This window comes from Callionymus lyra, chromosome 13 (assembly GCF_982586985.1).
Source record: "Callionymus lyra chromosome 13, fCalLyr1.hap1.1, whole genome shotgun sequence".
In the NCBI taxonomy this organism is placed as follows: domain Eukaryota; kingdom Metazoa; phylum Chordata; class Actinopteri; order Syngnathiformes; family Callionymidae; genus Callionymus; species Callionymus lyra.
In genome coordinates this window covers 18,775,196-18,794,667 of record NC_141830.1, presented here as the reverse complement: position 1 = coordinate 18,794,667, position 19,472 = coordinate 18,775,196, and the positions used below count along the sequence as shown (strand labels likewise).

Here is a 19,472-nt window from a genome sequence, read left to right as displayed (position 1 = left end):
CTAAATTTTTCAGATGTCGTAACGTGAAAGTTGAAAAAAAAACAAAACAAAAAAATAAGTCTTACTTCAAGTCATTTATTTAAAATCATATCCAAGTCTTTAATTTAAAGCGGTGAAAACATCACGCCTCTCTGAGAACAGTCCCGAGTCTGCTGGGAATATTTTTGTTTTTCTCATTCGCACATTAATTTCAGATGTGGCTTCTAACACATTAATGTCCCCAGGCCCGGCTGGGAAAAAAAAAAAAAGATCAAACCGGCTTTTTTGGTGTTGCAATGCTACGAGGACCGTCACATTGATGACTTTGAACACATGAAGATGTGACTTTAGCTTTTTCACACGTTATAATAGAATGTGGAGCAGAAACTGCTGCAGAATACTTTATTAGGAAGCAAACGCTGCAAGGTTAAAATAAAGCAAATTAACTTAGACTTTTGACATTTTCGTATGTATATATAAACGATTAATTATCAATTTATTTTTTACAACAACCATGGTGTTGCCTAATGCTGCCACATGTGTTTCAGTTGGTTGTCTTGTGTATCATCTGTATTTGTACTGCAGAGAAATGCAATATTTGTTTACAGTGAGAGGGAGAGTGAATTCAACATCAAAAATACAAGCACAGGTTTCATGTTACCTTGTCAGTGCAAGGACGGTAGCCTGCCAGAGACGATCTGAGACCTTCATGTTGAAGTTCTAGAGAAAGGGCTGATCAATATCGATCACCGTCTAACAATCCGTCTCAAAGGAAGCGTGGGTGAATCACATTAAACATTAAGAAAATAGATGTCCGCCCGTCATCCACTCAGTCACTTGATTGACACGTGACATCTGACTCACACCAAACAATCTTGTCCAGAGAGTGATGAGACTCCAAATGTCATCAGTTCACTCAGTTACATTATTCTTGCCACTACATGATCACAGAATCAATGTTTGTGAAGGTTCAGATGATTGGACCAGCCGCTTTCTTTTTTCATGATCCCTGGTGGTTGAGGCTGAGCACTGAAATATTTAATTTAAACCCATCATTTGGTGTTTGTAAGATGGCTGGTGTAACTGAATTTTTTGTGATTTATCGAGCAAAATCAGTCAAATTATTAATTTAGTGAGAAACTCATCATGTCAGTAAAATTGTGCAATATTGTCTCATGTGGTTATGCAAGGTTTATTATAACTCTATTGAAAATGATTTATGTTTTGCATTTTGTAGTTGCGGGAACGTTTTTTTAATTGATCAGTTTATGGTTACATGATGAAAACGTGTCACCGCCTCCGGAACCAGAGGATTTGTAAAGGCTTCTTATAAAAGCTGTTTGCACCGAGCTGAAGGAGACGAGGAGAAAATGTAGCTCATGAGAGGGAATTTTCTGCTTTTTGAAGAAACATTTGAATGTTTTTTAAACAGAACCATTGATTGCCTCTTGTAATCTGACACTTTTATTTCAAATGTTAGCTTGAGCTTTCAAGTTTCAGAAAGTTGCCATGGAAAAAAAGGGAAGGTTTAACTTTAATAATCATCTTTTTAGGTGGATTTTCCATCCCTGCTGCCACGAGGGTGTAAAATGTAATTTGGGAGTTGAATTGAACTGGCCGCCATCCAAGTGCATCAGCATTTTGGGACCAGTTGGGCCAAGGGAGTCCAATAAATTGATGACAATCCTGGTTAAGTTTGGTTTCACTCACTTGCCACTTCTAGTTAGCGCTTTAATTTCACAACCTGGTGATAGAGTTTTTGTAGGAACTTCATCTGCACATTAGCATGTATTCGTGTTAATCCCCAATGTGGGTCAACCCCTGGTGGAATTTGGAAGTGATGAGGAAGGATCTTGTCTCTGGGCCTGAGGAACAGTGAGTATTTTTAGGACAGGGTTTTACAAGCAAACACGTGGACATTGCTAGATAACTTCCTAATGTTATAAAGCCTATAAAGTTGTGGTGCAGTTCTGTGGTCTAGGGATTATAAAGTGTTCGTTCACACCACGATGGGAACTTGTAAATTAAGAGTTCCCAAGCCAAAAATATAAAACATATAAATACAAAGAACAATATCAGCCCATCAAATTGAACAGTCTACTTTAGAAAATTGGATTATGATGTGTCAATCACATGATGCACGTTCATAGAGACTTAAGAACTCACAACTTATTAGCTCACGTATTAGAACCAAAGGAAAAGTAGCAGCAGAATTGTCCAAAACTAGATCTAGTTTTTATCAGGAGACTTTTGTACGTACAGAACTACTAAAAAAAGTAACCCTGTCGCCCTTACAGGCAAGAGGACACTGTGACTTTATCACTTCAGTATTCCCTGGAATAGTATTGAAGATTTATTTTGTTTCAATGATAAAACAAACTCTAATAAAGGCAATGCTAGTGATAATAACAACAACAATATTGCGGCTGTGGCTTCATGACCGTCTGAAGGATGCTCTGATGCACTTCATTTATTAGATGTTTGTTCGTTACGAGAGGAAGAGCATCGATCTAACTCTACACCAGCGAAACACACTTTCAAAAAACCCTCTCTTGTGTCAGCGGTTCTTTCTCGAGCGTTTGGTCCGTGACTGAAGCAATGTGACCTTGACAACACGTTCTTCCATAATTGTTATCGTTCTACTTCATCACACAATACATTCTGAGCTTCTGTTTTCTTACCCAAAAACACCTGTATGTTGAATCTCCACCGCAGTCAGTCTAGACTCTAGAGGGACAGACAAAGGAAGTGAGTGCTCTCCACTTATATTTCAAAACTGAGCTTTTGAGGACATAAACTGTTTACACTTCTAATTCTAATGTTCAGCACTCTCATAGTGAAAGAGCAATTCATGTGAAAACCCAACTTTCCAGACTGAGCACATGTTTCAAATGTTGATGTTTCTTCTCTCCAAGATGCAGTAAGTCCCTCATCATGATAATGTTTTGAACTTATTACTTTATAAAGTTCTCCCGTGTTGGGAATCTCAGCAAACAAAAGGTTACGACAATGGATCCCATTTTGACGGAATAATGGATCCATTCCTCGTCCAGCCAGCTGTAATCACGCACCGCTTTGATTATACAACAAGTCCCCTTTGAGATGGGGACTTCCGGAATTGATGACGTGGGGTGACAAACTTTTCTCCAGAAAGTGTTTTCAGTGGGCGGAGCTTAAGCACATTTTCTAATGTAAATAATTCAATGAAAAGAGAGTTTTTGTATTGTTCGTTATCTGATGAGACATCATCAGAGATTATAGAACCAGGTACTGGAAGCTGCTCCCCTCGACTAACTACTATCATCTATTTTAACCACTGCCTGTGTTGTACTGACATTACCAATTAAAATCAATGTGTAAGAGGCACTTAAATCAACACATTCGTTGACCGTTGAATACAAACTAGTATATACTGTAGTAGAAATATGATTAAAGGACGGCGAGAATGGATTTTCACATTATGCCCACTAATTACTTTTCTAGACCTTTTAACTCGTTTTATAAAAACACGTTTTTCCACAGCTTTTGGAGTGTGCAACCCACTTAGCACTCATCCCGATGTATAATCCTCTCACCTCACTCTGCTCTGCTCTCAGCAACAAGCAGAAACAGACAAACCTGCTCATATCCTGGGAAAATGGCCAAAAGGCTTCTGTGCAGTGAACATCGTCTCAAAATCTGGGCACAGTTGTGGATCCGAGGCAGGGAGAAGAAAGAAGTAAACATCTACGTTTCTAATGGGAAACAAAGTAGTCGTTTAATATGCTGTAGTTGTTTATGAGACGAGGAGTGTCTTATGAACCGCAACAATGTAACTGTTTTGTCTTTTATTTCATTTCTAGTTGTTTTCTATTTGAGGTTCTACCTTTCATTACCTTTTTTAATTTAAGTTTCTGACAAATGTGTTGAAAATCTGTCATTCTTACTTGACACACAAATGCTTTGAGGCTTAAATACATTTTGAGGCTGTTCTGTATTCTGGAGTCTGTCCCAGCTACCTCAGGTAAGAGTCTGAGGACACCCTGAACAGTCACGGAGACAAACAAACACATACACTCACATCTATTTTAATTTTTTCTAACTCTGTATGTTTTTGGATTGGAAACCAGAGAACCAGATATATTTACATAAAAGCCCTTTTATTGTTTGAAATAATTAGTATTTTAATTCAATTTTTTTTATACGGTTTGAAAACAAATATTAAATAAATCAAGCTAACAATAATGACTTTTTTAATAACTGCAGATATGCTGTTTTCTCTGCATCAAAAGAGCAGATTATTTTTACACATGAAATAATGTTTACAGATAATTAAATCTATTTATATTTTCCTAAATCGAGCACAGGATTCAATTAGAGCTTCATAGAACTCTTAACAACACTGACAAAACATTGAGATCTCAAGACAAAATTGTAGCTCCGAGGATGTTTGTATCCACACTCACACACGCACAGAGAAACACACACAAAATGCAGACACACAAACACATACTAACAGACACACACACATGGACACAAAAAAAAAGAAGAGACTTCACACACAGACGCAAATTCATACAGGCAAATACATGCAGACACAAACACACATGAACACACCTAAACTCACAGACAGATACACACACAGAGACACACACACAGACAGACACAGACATCAAGGCACACTCAGGCACAGAAACACACACAGATACCGAGACACACTCACACACCTACACAAAGACACACAAAGACACACACACAGAGACACACACAGACATCAAGGCACGCTCACACACAGAGACACACCCACACAAAGACACACACTCACACACAAAGACACACACAGACACCAAGACACACTCACACACAAAGACACACACAGACACCAAGAAACACTCACACACAGAGACACACACAGAGAGCGAGACACACTCAAACAGACACACACCCACACAAAGACAGACTCACACACAGAGACACACACAGACACCGAGACACACACAGACACCGAGACACATTCACACACAGAGACACACACAGACACATTCACACACAGAGACACATTCACACACAGAGACACACACAGACACCGAGACACATTCACACACAGAGACACACACAGACACTGAGACACATTCACACACAGAAACGCACACAGACACCGAGACACATTCACACACAGAGACACACACAGACACCGAGACACATTCACACACAGAGACACACACAGACACCGAGACACATTCACACACAGAAACACACACAGACACCGAGACACATTCACACACAGAGACATACACAGACACCGAGACACATTCACACACAGAGACACACACAGACACCAAGACACACACTCACACACATAGACACACACTCAAACAGACACACACCCACACAAAGACATACTCACACACAGAGACACACACAGACACCGAGACACATTCACACACAGAGACACACACAGACACCAAGACACACACTCACACACATAGACACACACCCACACAAAGACATACTCACACACAGAGACACACACAGACACCGAGACACATTCACACACAGAGACACACACAGACACTGAGACACATTCACACACAGAGACACACACAGACACCGAGACACATTCACACACAGAGACACACACAGACACCGAGACACATTCACACACAGAGACACACACAGACACCGAGACACATTCACACACAGAAACACACACAAACACCGAGACACATTCACACACAGAGACACACACAGACACCGAGACACATTCACACACAGAGACACACACAGACACCGAGACACATTCACACACAGAGACACACACAGACACCAAGACACACACTCACACACAGAGACACACACTCAAACAGACACACACCCACACAAAGACATACTCACACACAGAGATACACACAGACACCAAGGCACACTCAGGCACAGAAACACACACAGACACATTCGAACACAGAAACACACACAGACACCGAGACACATTCACACACAGAAACACACACAGACACTGAGACACATTCACACACAGAGACACACACAGACACATTCACACACAGAAACACACACAGACACTGAGACACATTCACACACAGAGACACACACAGACACCAAGACACACTCACACACAGAGACACACACTCAAACAGACACACACCCACACAAAGACAGACTCACACACAGAGACACACACAGACACCAAGGCACACTAAGGCACAGAAACACACACAGACACCGAGACACATTCACACACATAGACACACACAGACACCGAGACACTCTCACACACAGAAACACACACAGACACTGAGACACACACTCACACACATAGACACACACTCAAACAGACACACACCCACACAAAGACATACTCACACACAGAGACACACACAGACACCGAGACACATTCACACACAGAGACACACACAGACACCGAGACACATTCACACACAGAAACACACACAGACACCGAGACACATTCACACACAGAGACACACACAGACACCGAGACACATTCACACACAGAGACACACACAGACACCAAGACACACACTCACACACATAGACACACACTCAAACAGACACACACCCACACAAAGACATACTCACACACAGAGACACACACAGACACCGAGACACATTCACACACAGAGACACACACAGACACCAAGACACACACTCACACACATAGACACACACCCACACAAAGACATACTCACACACAGAGACACACACAGACATCGAGACACATTCACACACAGAGACACACACAGACACCGAGACACATTCACACACAGAGACACACACAGACACCAAGACACATTCACACACAGAGACACACACAGACACCGAGACACATTCACACACAGAGACACACACAGACACCGAGACACATTCACACACAGAGACACACACAGACACCGAGACACATTCACACACGGAGACACACACAGACACCAAGACACACTCACACACAGAGACACACACTCAAACAGACACACACCCACACAAAGACAGACTCACACACAGAGACACACACAGACACCAAGGCACACTCAGGCACAGAAACACACACAGACACCGAGACACATTCACACACATAGACACACACAGACACCGAGACACTCTCACACACAGAAACACACACAGACACTGAGACACACACTCACACACATAGACACACACTCAAACAGACACACACCCACACAAAGACATACTCACACACAGAGACACACACAGACACCGAGACACATTCACACACAGAGACACACACAGACACCGAGACACATTCACACACAGAGACACACACAGACACCGAGACACATTCACACACAGAGACACACACAGACACCGAGACACATTCACACACAGAGACACACACAGACACCGAGACACATTCACACACGGAGACACACACAGACACCGAGACACATTCACACACAGAGACACACACAGACACCGAGACACATTCACACACAGAAACACACACAAACACCGAGACACATTCACACACAGAGACACACACAGACACCAAGACACATTCACACACAGAGACACACACAGACACCGAGACACATTCACACACAGAGACACACACAGACACCGAGACACATTCACACACAGAGACACACACAGACACCGAGACACATTCACACACAGAGACACACACAGACACCGAGACACATTCACACACAGAGACACACACAGACACCGAGACACATTCACACACGGAGACACACACAGACACCGAGACACATTCACACACAGAGACACACACAGACACCGAGACACATTCACACACAGAAACACACACAGACACTGAGACACATTCACACACAGAGACACACACAGACACCAAGACACACTCACACACAGAGACACACACAGACACCAAGACACACTCACACACAGAGACACACACTCAAACAGACACACACCCACACAAAGACAGACTCACACACAGAGACACACACAGACACCAAGGCACACTCAGGCACAGAAACACACACAGACACCGAGACACATTCACACACAGAAACACACACAGACACCGAGACACATTCACACACAGAGACACACACAGACACATTCACACACAGAAACACACACAGACACTGAGACACATTCACACACAGAGACACACACAGACACCAAGACACACTCACACACAGAGACACACACTCAAACAGACACACACCCACACAAAGACAGACTCACACACAGAGACACACACAGACACCAAGGCACACTCAGGCACAGAAACACACACAGACACCGAGACACATTCACACACAGAGACACACACGGACACCGAGACACTCTCACACACAGAGACACACACAGACACCAAGACACACACTCACACACAGAGACACACACTCAAACAGACACACACCCACACAAAGACAGACTCACACACAGAGACACACACAGACACCAAGGCACACTTAGGCACAGAAACACACACAGACACATTCACACACAGAAACACACACAGACACTGAGACACATTCACACACAGAGACACACACAGACACCAAGACACACTCACACACAGAGACACACACTCAAACAGACACACACCCACACAAAGACAGACTCACACACAGAGACACACACAGACACCAAGGGACACTCAACACAGAGACACACACAGAACCCAAGACACACTCAAACACAGACACACACACACCAAGACACACTCACACACCAACACCAAGACATACTTAAACACAGAGACACACACAGAACCCAATAAACACACACAGACACACACACGTCTTGTTGTCTGCAGATAAGGTTTTGATGACGAGGGTGGATCAGAGCCTCTAAGACATGATACTTTGGAGGAGTGTGTTGTCGAGATAATGAGCGAGATAAGTCGATCTGGGAGAAGCAGAATTGCTGTAGCACCTGCAAATAACTAAAAGAGTGAAAGAATCACAAATAAACAAATATAAAAACTTTAAAGGTGTGCGGCAGCAGCATGACACTCATTAAAGTTAGAAGCTAAAATGGTGTTTGTTAAAACAGCTGTTTAAACAAATCCAGCCCCCAACTGTGAATACACAGTGAAAATGCATGTAATTACTGAATATATGATATATTATTATTAATTTTGAAAAAAAACACTATTATTCATTTAGAACATTTTAAATATAATTCTATACTATTTTTAAAGCAATTACGATATCCTTCATAGAATGTGGCAGCAGCGTTCCTCACACACACGCGCACACACACACACACACACACACACACGCACACACACATCTGTGTTCATCTGTCACCTTTGTTACTGAAATAAAACCATTATAAATCAATATAAAATGAGTCTCGTCTGTCTTAGAGTTAAGGTGAGGAGCTGAGTCATCCAGGAAAGACTCAAAGAACAACTGCTGCCCGTCCACATGGTATAGAAACCATTTGAGGTAGAAACTTTATTGAATGCATGTAGCCTCGATCTGGAGGTGTTCTGGGCATTTCCAACTGGAAGGAGACCTCATGGCATTCCCAGGACATACGTTATAGACTATGACTCCTGCTTGGTTTTGGTGACACATTTGTTTTGTCTCTTTGAGGAAGCAGAAACTCGAACCTCTTAGCTTCGAGCTGCTGCCCCCACGACCTGGCCTCGAACGAGCAGAAGATGGATGGATCCTGTCATTTCACTCTGTGGATTAATACAACATCCGAGAAAAAGATCATTTCGTTTTAGCGCCAACCACGATCACAAGACCACGTCTTTATAACTGGAACAAGAACACTTGAGGCTTGAATCTTGATTGTTGCATCAGCGATACTTTTTTGATATACGCAGGAATCTATCTCTGGGTGTTGACGTGCCGTTTCATGTTTAGTAAAAGCTGGTCCGGATCAGCCCTTGAAAGTTTGTAAATGACTCAGATCGATCGGCCAACTTATGATACTTTATTTTTTAAAAACCTGCACTTGACTTTGACTGTGTCCTTTATTAAAATGATATGATTTCATGTTGACAATGCTGTTAGATAAAGTGCCTATTTAACTTGACTTTCTAAACTATTAAGGCTGTTGGGCGCCTTTTATATTTTCAATCTTTAAAGAAATGTCCATTTAAGTGTTTTTTTATGTGCCATTTTGACTGATTTATTTTTTTCTATTTATATGATAAAAAAATATAAAAATGTATCGGCTGAATCAAACCCGATCGTAGCATCACCAATAAGAAGCTCATTGAACGATGCAACAGAGTTCATGTGTAGTAAAGTTAAGTCTTTCAACACCATGATGAATTCCTTCAGCAAATATGAGCTATAAGTAGATTTTAAAAGTGAATGGGCTTCTACCCACAGACCCAGTGAAGGGCTTATCTTTCTTCATCTGTGTTTTACAAATCTCCCCCTCAGAGTATCGATCGCTCCCTTCGGGGGGTTGAGAGTCTTTCTTTGTCTCGAGCCTGTGATGAAATGTGAGGAACAGCAGGCGGCTGTCGGTTACTGACTGAGGCGTTTGACGGGCGTAATGATACTTTACCTTCCTATCGTCCCGGGTTTATAATGCAGGATAAGGTGTGTTGTTGTGCACCGGAGGAGTAAATAGATGAATAAATATGTGTCTGCTGTGCTCGCGCGTCACTTCACTCCCGCCCGTTATCAGCGTCACGCTGGTTGTCTGCATCAAAGTCAACGTTTTTTTGTGTTTGTTTTTCCCCGAGTCTGAGCTCTGAATGAAGAGGGATGTGATTAGAACGGATGTTTCCGCTGGTGTGTAATTCAGTGTCACGATGACAGACATGCTGCCTAATGTTGTTGGACTCAAGCGTTGGACTCCACAACAAAAGCTCGTCTCCATTTGCGGGTAGAACTCCGCAGCCAATTTTTCCACTGCCAGTCTCTCCCAGCTCTGCCAGGCTCCCTTTTTTCTTACTCCATCTGTGACACACTCGTTGTCATTTTAATAATTATGCTCCTCTTAGTTTCCTCCCATAAACTCATTCCTAATTTTTTTTTTTGATTAGTATTGCCAGATTAAAAATTGAAATTCATATTTTTAGATTGTGTCTTAAACCTCGAAAATACCTTTTTTTATCCATCTATGCTGCTAAAATGTTTTTGCACTCGTTGATTCTCTCAGACATTAAATAATGTGTAACTTCCTAGTTAGTTGCACAAAGATCAAACACATTGAATCGCTTTTTCTTTTTTTTAAACACAGAAAAATCTTTTAGTTTCCACCATTGCATTATTTCAGATAAATACACATGTCTTCATTTTATTAACTGCAATTCAAAAATACCTGCTTAATGTTCAGGATCCCCTAATCCCCTGACCAACCCGTCAATCACAGAAGGCAATATAAGGCGGGTCTTGGCTTCATTAACTATTCATAACACAACAGAGTGATCGAGTCATTGTAACTTAAGTAAGTTTTATTTTTAAAGCACCTTTCACAGGGTCCACAAAGTGCTTAACAACTTTTTAATACAACAGCACTAACATCGTACTGCGATCAAGCTATACGCCGTTCAGGTGTCGCCATTTAATGTCATCGCTTTACTTCACTGTAAATTTCCCAAAAGTCATTAAGAAGTAGGAAATAAACTTCCGACTTTTAAGTTAAGAGCAGCGTGTAAGCTCCGCTCCGCCTGCCTTATGATCCTTCATTATCATGGTCATACTCTGTACTGTTTATTCATTAATGTGTTCATTGTTTATAATTCATTATTTTATTTATCCAATTATTTAGAACAAATTTTACATTATGACCCAGTTAATAGGTTTCAGATCATTTCAATGGCAAATTTAAGATTGTCATAAATCAATACTTTCCATGGGTAACAATCATGACATTGATCTCTTCTTGAAGATGTAAGAAGGAAGAGTGATGAAATTGATAATTAAATCATAATATTGTAGCTAGGACGCGTATAATTAATTGTCAAAGATGACTGGTTTATGATTTAAATCAATAATGAATTACCCCTCTACACAAGACATTCACAATCATATGTCTCTTTCAAATGACATCTGAAAAATTTGACCTGTCCCCATCAGTAGATACTGTTGGGTCGTTTATGCTTTCTTGTCTTCTGTCCACATAGTGCGGTTTTGTTTCTGCTAGTTTTATTATCTGTCAACTAACTGTTGACGAAAAATAGCATTGTTGCTTAGTTTGGCATATTTATATCCTCAATTGTTGAAGATGTTAATCAATATGTATTATTCTATCAATTAAACAAATAAATACAAACAACACCAAACAACCATAAACATAAATGGTGCAAAATTATGCTTTTATTATCGTCATTTTTCACTTTTACTTTTCATATTAAATAATTCATTGATTAAATTAGCTGATTCTGTTCTGCAATTTTCCTTCTTTGTTGAATCAGATTTTTCTTTTTGACCGTTGATCAAACAATTTGCCACTTTAACCTGGTTTCATATATCAAAACTTACATCTGATACAATCTTTATTTCTTCTTTAGATTAGAAAAAACATCATTAAATGAGCTTCATATAATCACTTTTTGAATTGTACGACCATTCTATTTCCTGAAAGTTACATAGTTAAAAGAAAAATTCAGAAGTTTGAACGTGTAAAGAAATGTTCAAGTAATGAGTTACAAAACAAACAATATTTTAAATAATATATAAATATTGACTCTGCTCTCCCTGGTGTTCCGTCCACCTGATTTTCCTGCAAAGGGTTTCTCTATCTTTACATGCCATGAGCTGCATCCCTCGCTATCTGCTCTCCCTGTGTGTCAAGTATTGATCTTGTGGCTGTTCATTATCCGAGCCTCTTGCTCTCCTTGATGGAGGGTGTGATGAAGTCTCAGTCTGCTAAATGAATTCATTTTTTCTCTCTCTTCTGCTGCATGTCCTCTTTTGCCTCACCAACCTTAAGTGTGTGTGTGTGTGTGTGTGAAATGACTTTTCCCTGCTCTGATTGTCATCCCGCCTAAGATCTCTGCGTCACACACATCTCTGTTTTATCTTAATATCAATTTGTTTGCAGCTTTTATGCAGCTCCAGTTGCATCACATTCCTTCTATGCATATGGACTTATTTGTCACCTTTAAAGACTGTCACTGGTGTCCTTTGAAGTGTTTACTAGTCTGTTTAGAAAACATCTAGCGATAGCAAATCAATTGACATTCTTACATAAAACCTTCACTTACTCTGAGAATTCATTTCTAGTCATCGGTGCAAATCGATCTAATTATTGCGACGTCAGTCACTTTGCAACGACTCCACGAAAACTTGGCATTGACGGGGATCAAAAATGTGCTCACAGAGACAAACGTTCCTTAAACATTGAACATAATCTTAAACTAAACCCAAACAAAATGGAAACATCCCGTTTTTAAAAAGTAAACCCGGTGTCAAAGTGTCAGAATAAATAAAGTGATTAACCAATATTTATCAATATTTTCTAACATTACTCAATATTGAAAAGTAAGTAAGTAAGTAAGTAATATTTATTTATATAGCGCTTTTCGAGACCAGGGTCAGAAAGCGCTTTAACAATCAAAACAATACTCAAAACAGTACATACTTCAAAGATCAAGACAACAGCGAGAACAACACAGGAGTTCGAGAAATTCAAGGAAAAGCCTGAACAAATAGAAACGTCTTAAGATGTTTCTTAAAGGAGTCAGTAGACTCCATCAAGCGCAAAGAGAGAGGAAGATTGTTCCAAAGCTTAGGAGCAACAGCCTGAAAAGATTTCTCTCCTCTGGTCCTGAGCCGTGTGCGTGGAACCATAAGTAGATTCTGATCCACAGACCTCAGAGCCCGAGCTGGGGTGTAAGGCTGGATCAGATCAGTGATGTAAGGAGGAGCCTGACCATGAATAGCTCTGAAAGTAAGAACCAGAATTTTAAAGTTGATCCTGAAAGAAACTGGAAGCCAGTGAAGAGTTTTAAGGATCGGAGAAATGTGAGTTCTCCTACTTGAGCGGGTCAGAATTCTCGCTGCAGAGTTCTGAATCAACTGCAGACGAGACAGATCCTTCTTGTTAAGACATGAAAACAAACTGTTACAATAGTCCAGACGAGAAGAAACAAACGCATGGATTACAAGCTCCAGATCATGTTGTGACAACATTTTCCTAAGTTTAGAGATTTTTCTCAGTTGAAGGAAACAGTTTCTGGTCAGTTTTCTGCAGTGTTGAACAAGAGACATGTCTTTATCAAATACAACACCCAGGTTTCTCAGGCTCAGTTTGACAGACTGACCTAAGTCACCCAAGTACTGACTCAACCCTGGAATCTTATCATCAGGAGCAATCACCAGAGTTTCAGTTTTGTCCACATTAAGCTGTAAAGTGTTTTCACTCAGCCATTGTTTGATTTCTAGCAAACAATTGACTAAGCTGTTCAGCCTTTGGGGCTCAGTTGGGTCAAAAGAGCAGTAGAGCTGGATGTCATCAGCAAAAATGTGATAAGAAACATCTGGAAATCTCTGAATGATTTTACCAAGGGGAATCAAGTACAGCAAAAACAATAAAGGACCCAGAACAGAACCTTGAGGGACTCCACACAACAGATCTGCCGATTCAGACCTCATTTGATTGGCAGATACACTAAAACTGCGTCTTCTCAGCAGGATCTGGTGATCAACTGTGTCAAAGGCTGACGACAGATCCAAGAGAACCAGAACAGTGAATTTACCAGAGTCAGCTGACATCATGATGTCACTGGACACTTTCAATAAAGCTGTCTCCGTAGAGTGATGTTTACAGAAGCCAGACTGAAACTTCTCATGGATGTCGCTCTGATCCAGGAACAAAGACAGCTGCATGGACACCACCTTCTCCAAGATCTTGGACAAGAAAGGGAGCTTAGAAATAGGCCTGAAATTACTGAGGTCAGTTGGGTCTAAGCCTGGTTTTTTGAGCAGAGGCTCCACAATGGCATGTTTAAATGCATTGGGAAAAACCCCTGTGGAAAGGGAGAGGTTCACCATATTGGTAACCCAGGGGCCAATTACATCAAATACTTTGATAAAAAGCCTACAAGGAAGGACGTCATCTGAGCAAGAGGAGGGTTTCATCTTGTTCACTAGTGCTGAAATATCACCCAAAGATACAGCAGTGAAGGATGACCAAGAGGAGGAGATGGGCTCAGAGACAGTAGGGGTTCCCAACAAAGGGGGAGAGATTTTCTCTTTGATCAATTTAATTTTGTCAATGAAAAATCTCAACAATGCATTGCTGTCAGCTTCACAGAAGACCGGCGTGATTTGAGGAGCAGGAGACACGAGAGAATTAATCGTGTCAAACAAAACTTTGGGGTTTTTCCTATTTGCTGCTACCAGTTTTCTGATGTAATCAGATCTAGCAGTTTCTACCATCTCATTGTAAGAAGTCAACAGATCCCTGAGGTGAAGTCTGTGCACCTCAAGTTTAGTAGACTTAAAAAGCACTTTATCTATATTTTATTTTAAATATACTATGAATAAATACAAATAAAAACATTAAGAATGTGTTTTGGGGTGTGTGTGGGTGGAGTTTAAATCTTATTTAATTTTTATACAATTATTTTATATCTTATATTTTGACGAAGTGTGTAAAATAATTCATCCAATATTTGACTATTAACATTCAAATATTCACAGCGTTTGTTCATTTTAGTTTTGCAATTAAACATTCTCCTCAGCTAAAGGAACAATGAAATCGTGCGACATCCCGGCGATGACTGAGGATGAGAGGATACAGTATACTGCCGGCTCCAGTTGCTGATGTTTTAAATATTTTGGCTTTCAGTTGTATTGTTCAACAGATTGAGAGTGGAACAATAAAAAGATGTTACTAAAATGAGACATCCCATCAAATTGTTCCGAATATATAACATATTGAATTGTGAGTTGAACATTTTGGATCGAATTGTATCGTGTGGTGAATATATTTTATCGTACCATGAGCTGAAAATATTGTATCGAATCATATTTTGAGCAGAATATATCATCTCATGAGATTACTGTTTCAATACAGCCCTGCTTGACTGGAGTTTAACTAAACCATCAGACTGACTTTCCAAGATGGCCACGATTATTGATTGGCTTCAAAATAATGCTTCCATAACAAACTGTTGACGTCCATATTATATATAGTCTGTGATCACAACATTAGCAAATACCTTTATTGTTCCTGTGAGTGTATAAATAACTATGAAAAACGCTTGCAGACCCCTGCCAAGCAGTTCTTTTCACATTGAGATCAAGCTGTCAAGGTAGGCAAGGTTCTTCCAAAATAATGTTCTTGGAGACGTTTGTTTCCAGCTAGATCTGCTTCAGGATCTGAGGGAGATTCTCATTTTAAAGATATGGAGAAGAACATTCACGGAAGGCATTGAGATGGTAATAATATTTAGGTCGTAAGGTTCAAGCTCTGACTTTGGTTCTTGAAATGCATCGTACAATCTAATTGATTTAAAATTCAACCAGGTCTCTTCATCTCGTCGACTTAGTCTGAATAACGTAGTTTGCACCGATGCAGGGATGTATTCAAGGACCTTTTTAGTGTCATTAAAATATTGTTTCTGAAGTCGTCCAATACATCGGGATGAGAGCAAAACAGACAAAAACATGAGGAAAAATAAAAATAAATATTCATTAACGCCCTTGAAGGAGGTTATCCATTATTGATGGTGTTATAAATAAAGTTGCCTCATCTTTATGAATCAAAGGTACAATTCTTGTGATGAATACAGAAAAGTGTTGCTGTGGAGAGGAACTCAACATCTCGTCTTCTCGCTCGTCTGGTTTGTTTCGGAGGCGTAGGAAGTGGAACAGCCTAGATTTGATTTTCTTTATCGCCAACTTCCTCTCCACCCGAGGGAAACCCGGGCCGGCTGGGAAATGAGGGATGACAACGCGGAAGCATAAGTCGTCGGTTAAAGCGAAGTGTCTGCCTGTCCTGGAGCAGGATTTGGATGTTTTCTGTTTTCGTCCAACAAGAAGAGTTCGAACAAATCTGAGTGCTGTTATGTAAATGTGGAGCTTTGTGGGGATTGCAATGTTTGAATGAGTCCAACTAAATCACAAAGTGGTGTTCCAAACAGAAGAGCAGCTTATCCACTCAACCAGACTTCAGAGTGTGAATAACCAGCATGTGGCAAAAGTTCCTTGATGAATAAGTTCACTGAAACTGACTCGGAAATTCATCCTTGTCGAAATCACTGTTTTATTTAAAATTGTAATATTTGACGAGAAAAAACTTTGTGATGAATTTTTAAAATATAACATAGTGTCTGTGTGTTCGGGGGCAGCCACACTTGAAAGCAACACAGTTGGGTGTCGCTCTTCTTTTGAACCCTTCATCTGTTGCTTATCAGATTGCTCGGCCACATGCAGCCTCGGGGAGCGATGACCTTTAGACTTTCAATTCAAAAAGAGGAGAGGATTAAGTATTAGGAATGGTGGCTACATTTCACCGTAACATCGGACGGACTTTTCCTTAATCCTGTGTTTGTGTTTGATGTCATTATAGTGTGTTAAATAAATGAAAGTGTAACCACTATTGTTCATTGGCGTCCAATTAAAAGGTTCCGTTGAACTATTCTCCATTGAGGATCGTTTTCAGTACATTAAATATCACACGATGATTAAGTTACTTTCAAGACCTATTGTTTGTCTCTGAGCGTGCCTTGTCACGGTCTTTGGTCGGGGAAACTTCATTAATATCTGTCACTCTAGTTGTGTCGGCAACAGAAAATGAACAAAGTAGTTTGTGACACGTCTCTTGCTGCAAAAAAAAAACCAACAGGATTGAATCTTAGTTCAGGGGCGCAGAGGAATGATTTATGGGATCCAATTTATCAGCCATTGTTTGTTGCTGCAAACGTTCCTCAGAGTCTACACATCAAAAGTCGGAACCACATGTACCAATATTCCACAACACAATTAGCTACATTTGTGTCGTGACCTGACTCTTATTCTGATGTCTTGATCATTTGGGTCGATGAAGGACCTCATTTCATCTTTGTCTCTGATTCTTTTTTCCATCTTCGTTTTCCAGGGCGATGGTTTGCAACTGGAGTACGAGATGAAACTGACCAACGGCCAGTCGTTCTGGACGCAACATTTCTCCGCGGACGAGTTCGGTGAGCGAGAAACAAGGAAGTAAACGCAACTTTCGCACACGCCATAAGATTTGAACAAACGAGTCGATGCTGACGGATGTGCCGAGAGGATGAAAAGAGGAGATAGTTTTCCAATAAATTAATCTTTGTTCCCTCTGAGGCTATATTTGTAATCCTTTCATTTACCAGTTTTATACAAAGGACTTTTTTCTCTTTCATTTCAGGAATCCTGGAGACGGACATCACATTCCTCGTCATCTTTTTCCTGGTGTTCGTGCTCTCCTGCTACTTCGCCTGTGAGTGCATATCCTCTCCTTTTAACCCTCTTCTTTTATAAATAAGACAACCCCCACTCCTCCACCAACGCTGTTAGTCACCCCCCCCTTCCATCGTGAAATCTCCATGTTCTCCTAATGGAGTAAGAGTAAGTTCCGGTGTCGAAACTGTGGAGGCATGTGCGTGTTCTTTCTCCGGGTGCGGGAGTTTGTCAGAACCGAGCAGATGCAACAAGAGGCAAGAGAGTGAGAGGACGGCAGGAGCGCCTGGTGTTTAATGTTGCAGGTGGATGGTTGAGTTGAGAAGGTGAGGCGGCTGATAAAGGCCAGTGAAGCAAGGATGTCACGGCTCGGATTATCCAGGAGCAGCTTCAGTGCCTCGCGGAAAATGACTTCCACCGTTGCAGTAGAACACATCGATGCACACAGTTGTCCCTGTCAATCAAATAATGAATTGATATTGATCAATTGAAACATGCTTTGTTCGCAAAACATTTTTCCCAACACAGTAACATTTCAGAAACTTGATGAAGGTCACCTGATGAATGAACAGCCTCCGAGAAACTTTTCAGTGCTTCTGTAGCTTTTAGTTCGAACGAACCTTTACTCGGAATCCGGACCTTTTATTGCCAGTGTTATGAACACAACACAGGATTCTTTTTTTACATTGACCAAGTACATGTGCCATAAATCTATCACAACATTTTGGAGATTTTCACTCAACAAAACTCTGTCATAAAAAATCTAAGGCATGAGAAAAATTCATTTAAATCCCTATAATAATTCAAGTTATGTTTTTATCCGTGAGTCTGACAAATATCTCTTTAATTGATGGATTCGTATTTTTGGTCACGCTGATTGCACGCTTGTGATCTGACTCACAAGTCGAGTCCAACCAGCTACTTACTTTATTTTATTGAATAAATAAAAATACACCGTCTGCTTTAGGTCTGGACTATTTATTAGATTTTTCTATCCATATTTTGGAAACCAAATGTTCTTATTTAACATTTCATAGTGTTACATCTGTTTTCCAATGATACCAACCTTTTTAAAATCGGGTAAATATTAGGCAAGTTATGACATTTTGAAAGTCGGAGTTAACAAAAAAGTCCCGCATAAAATATAACTCTCCTTACTTAGTATTAAGAAGGTTGATCAAA

General features: G+C 40.5%; 1 protein-coding gene across 1 annotated transcript in view; it reads left to right on the top strand.

Moving 5' to 3' along the window:
* The window catches only part of tmem145 (transmembrane protein 145), a 60,652-nt gene that overhangs the window by 22,793 nt on the left and 18,387 nt on the right, over window positions 1-19,472 (top strand). Inside the window, exons 6-7 of the mRNA XM_087806046.1 lie at window positions 17,971-18,055; window positions 18,259-18,330. Of these exons, the coding sequence (XP_087662172.1) occupies window positions 17,971-18,055; window positions 18,259-18,330 (157 nt within the window). The remainder of the gene's footprint in view (window positions 1-17,970; window positions 18,056-18,258; window positions 18,331-19,472) is intronic.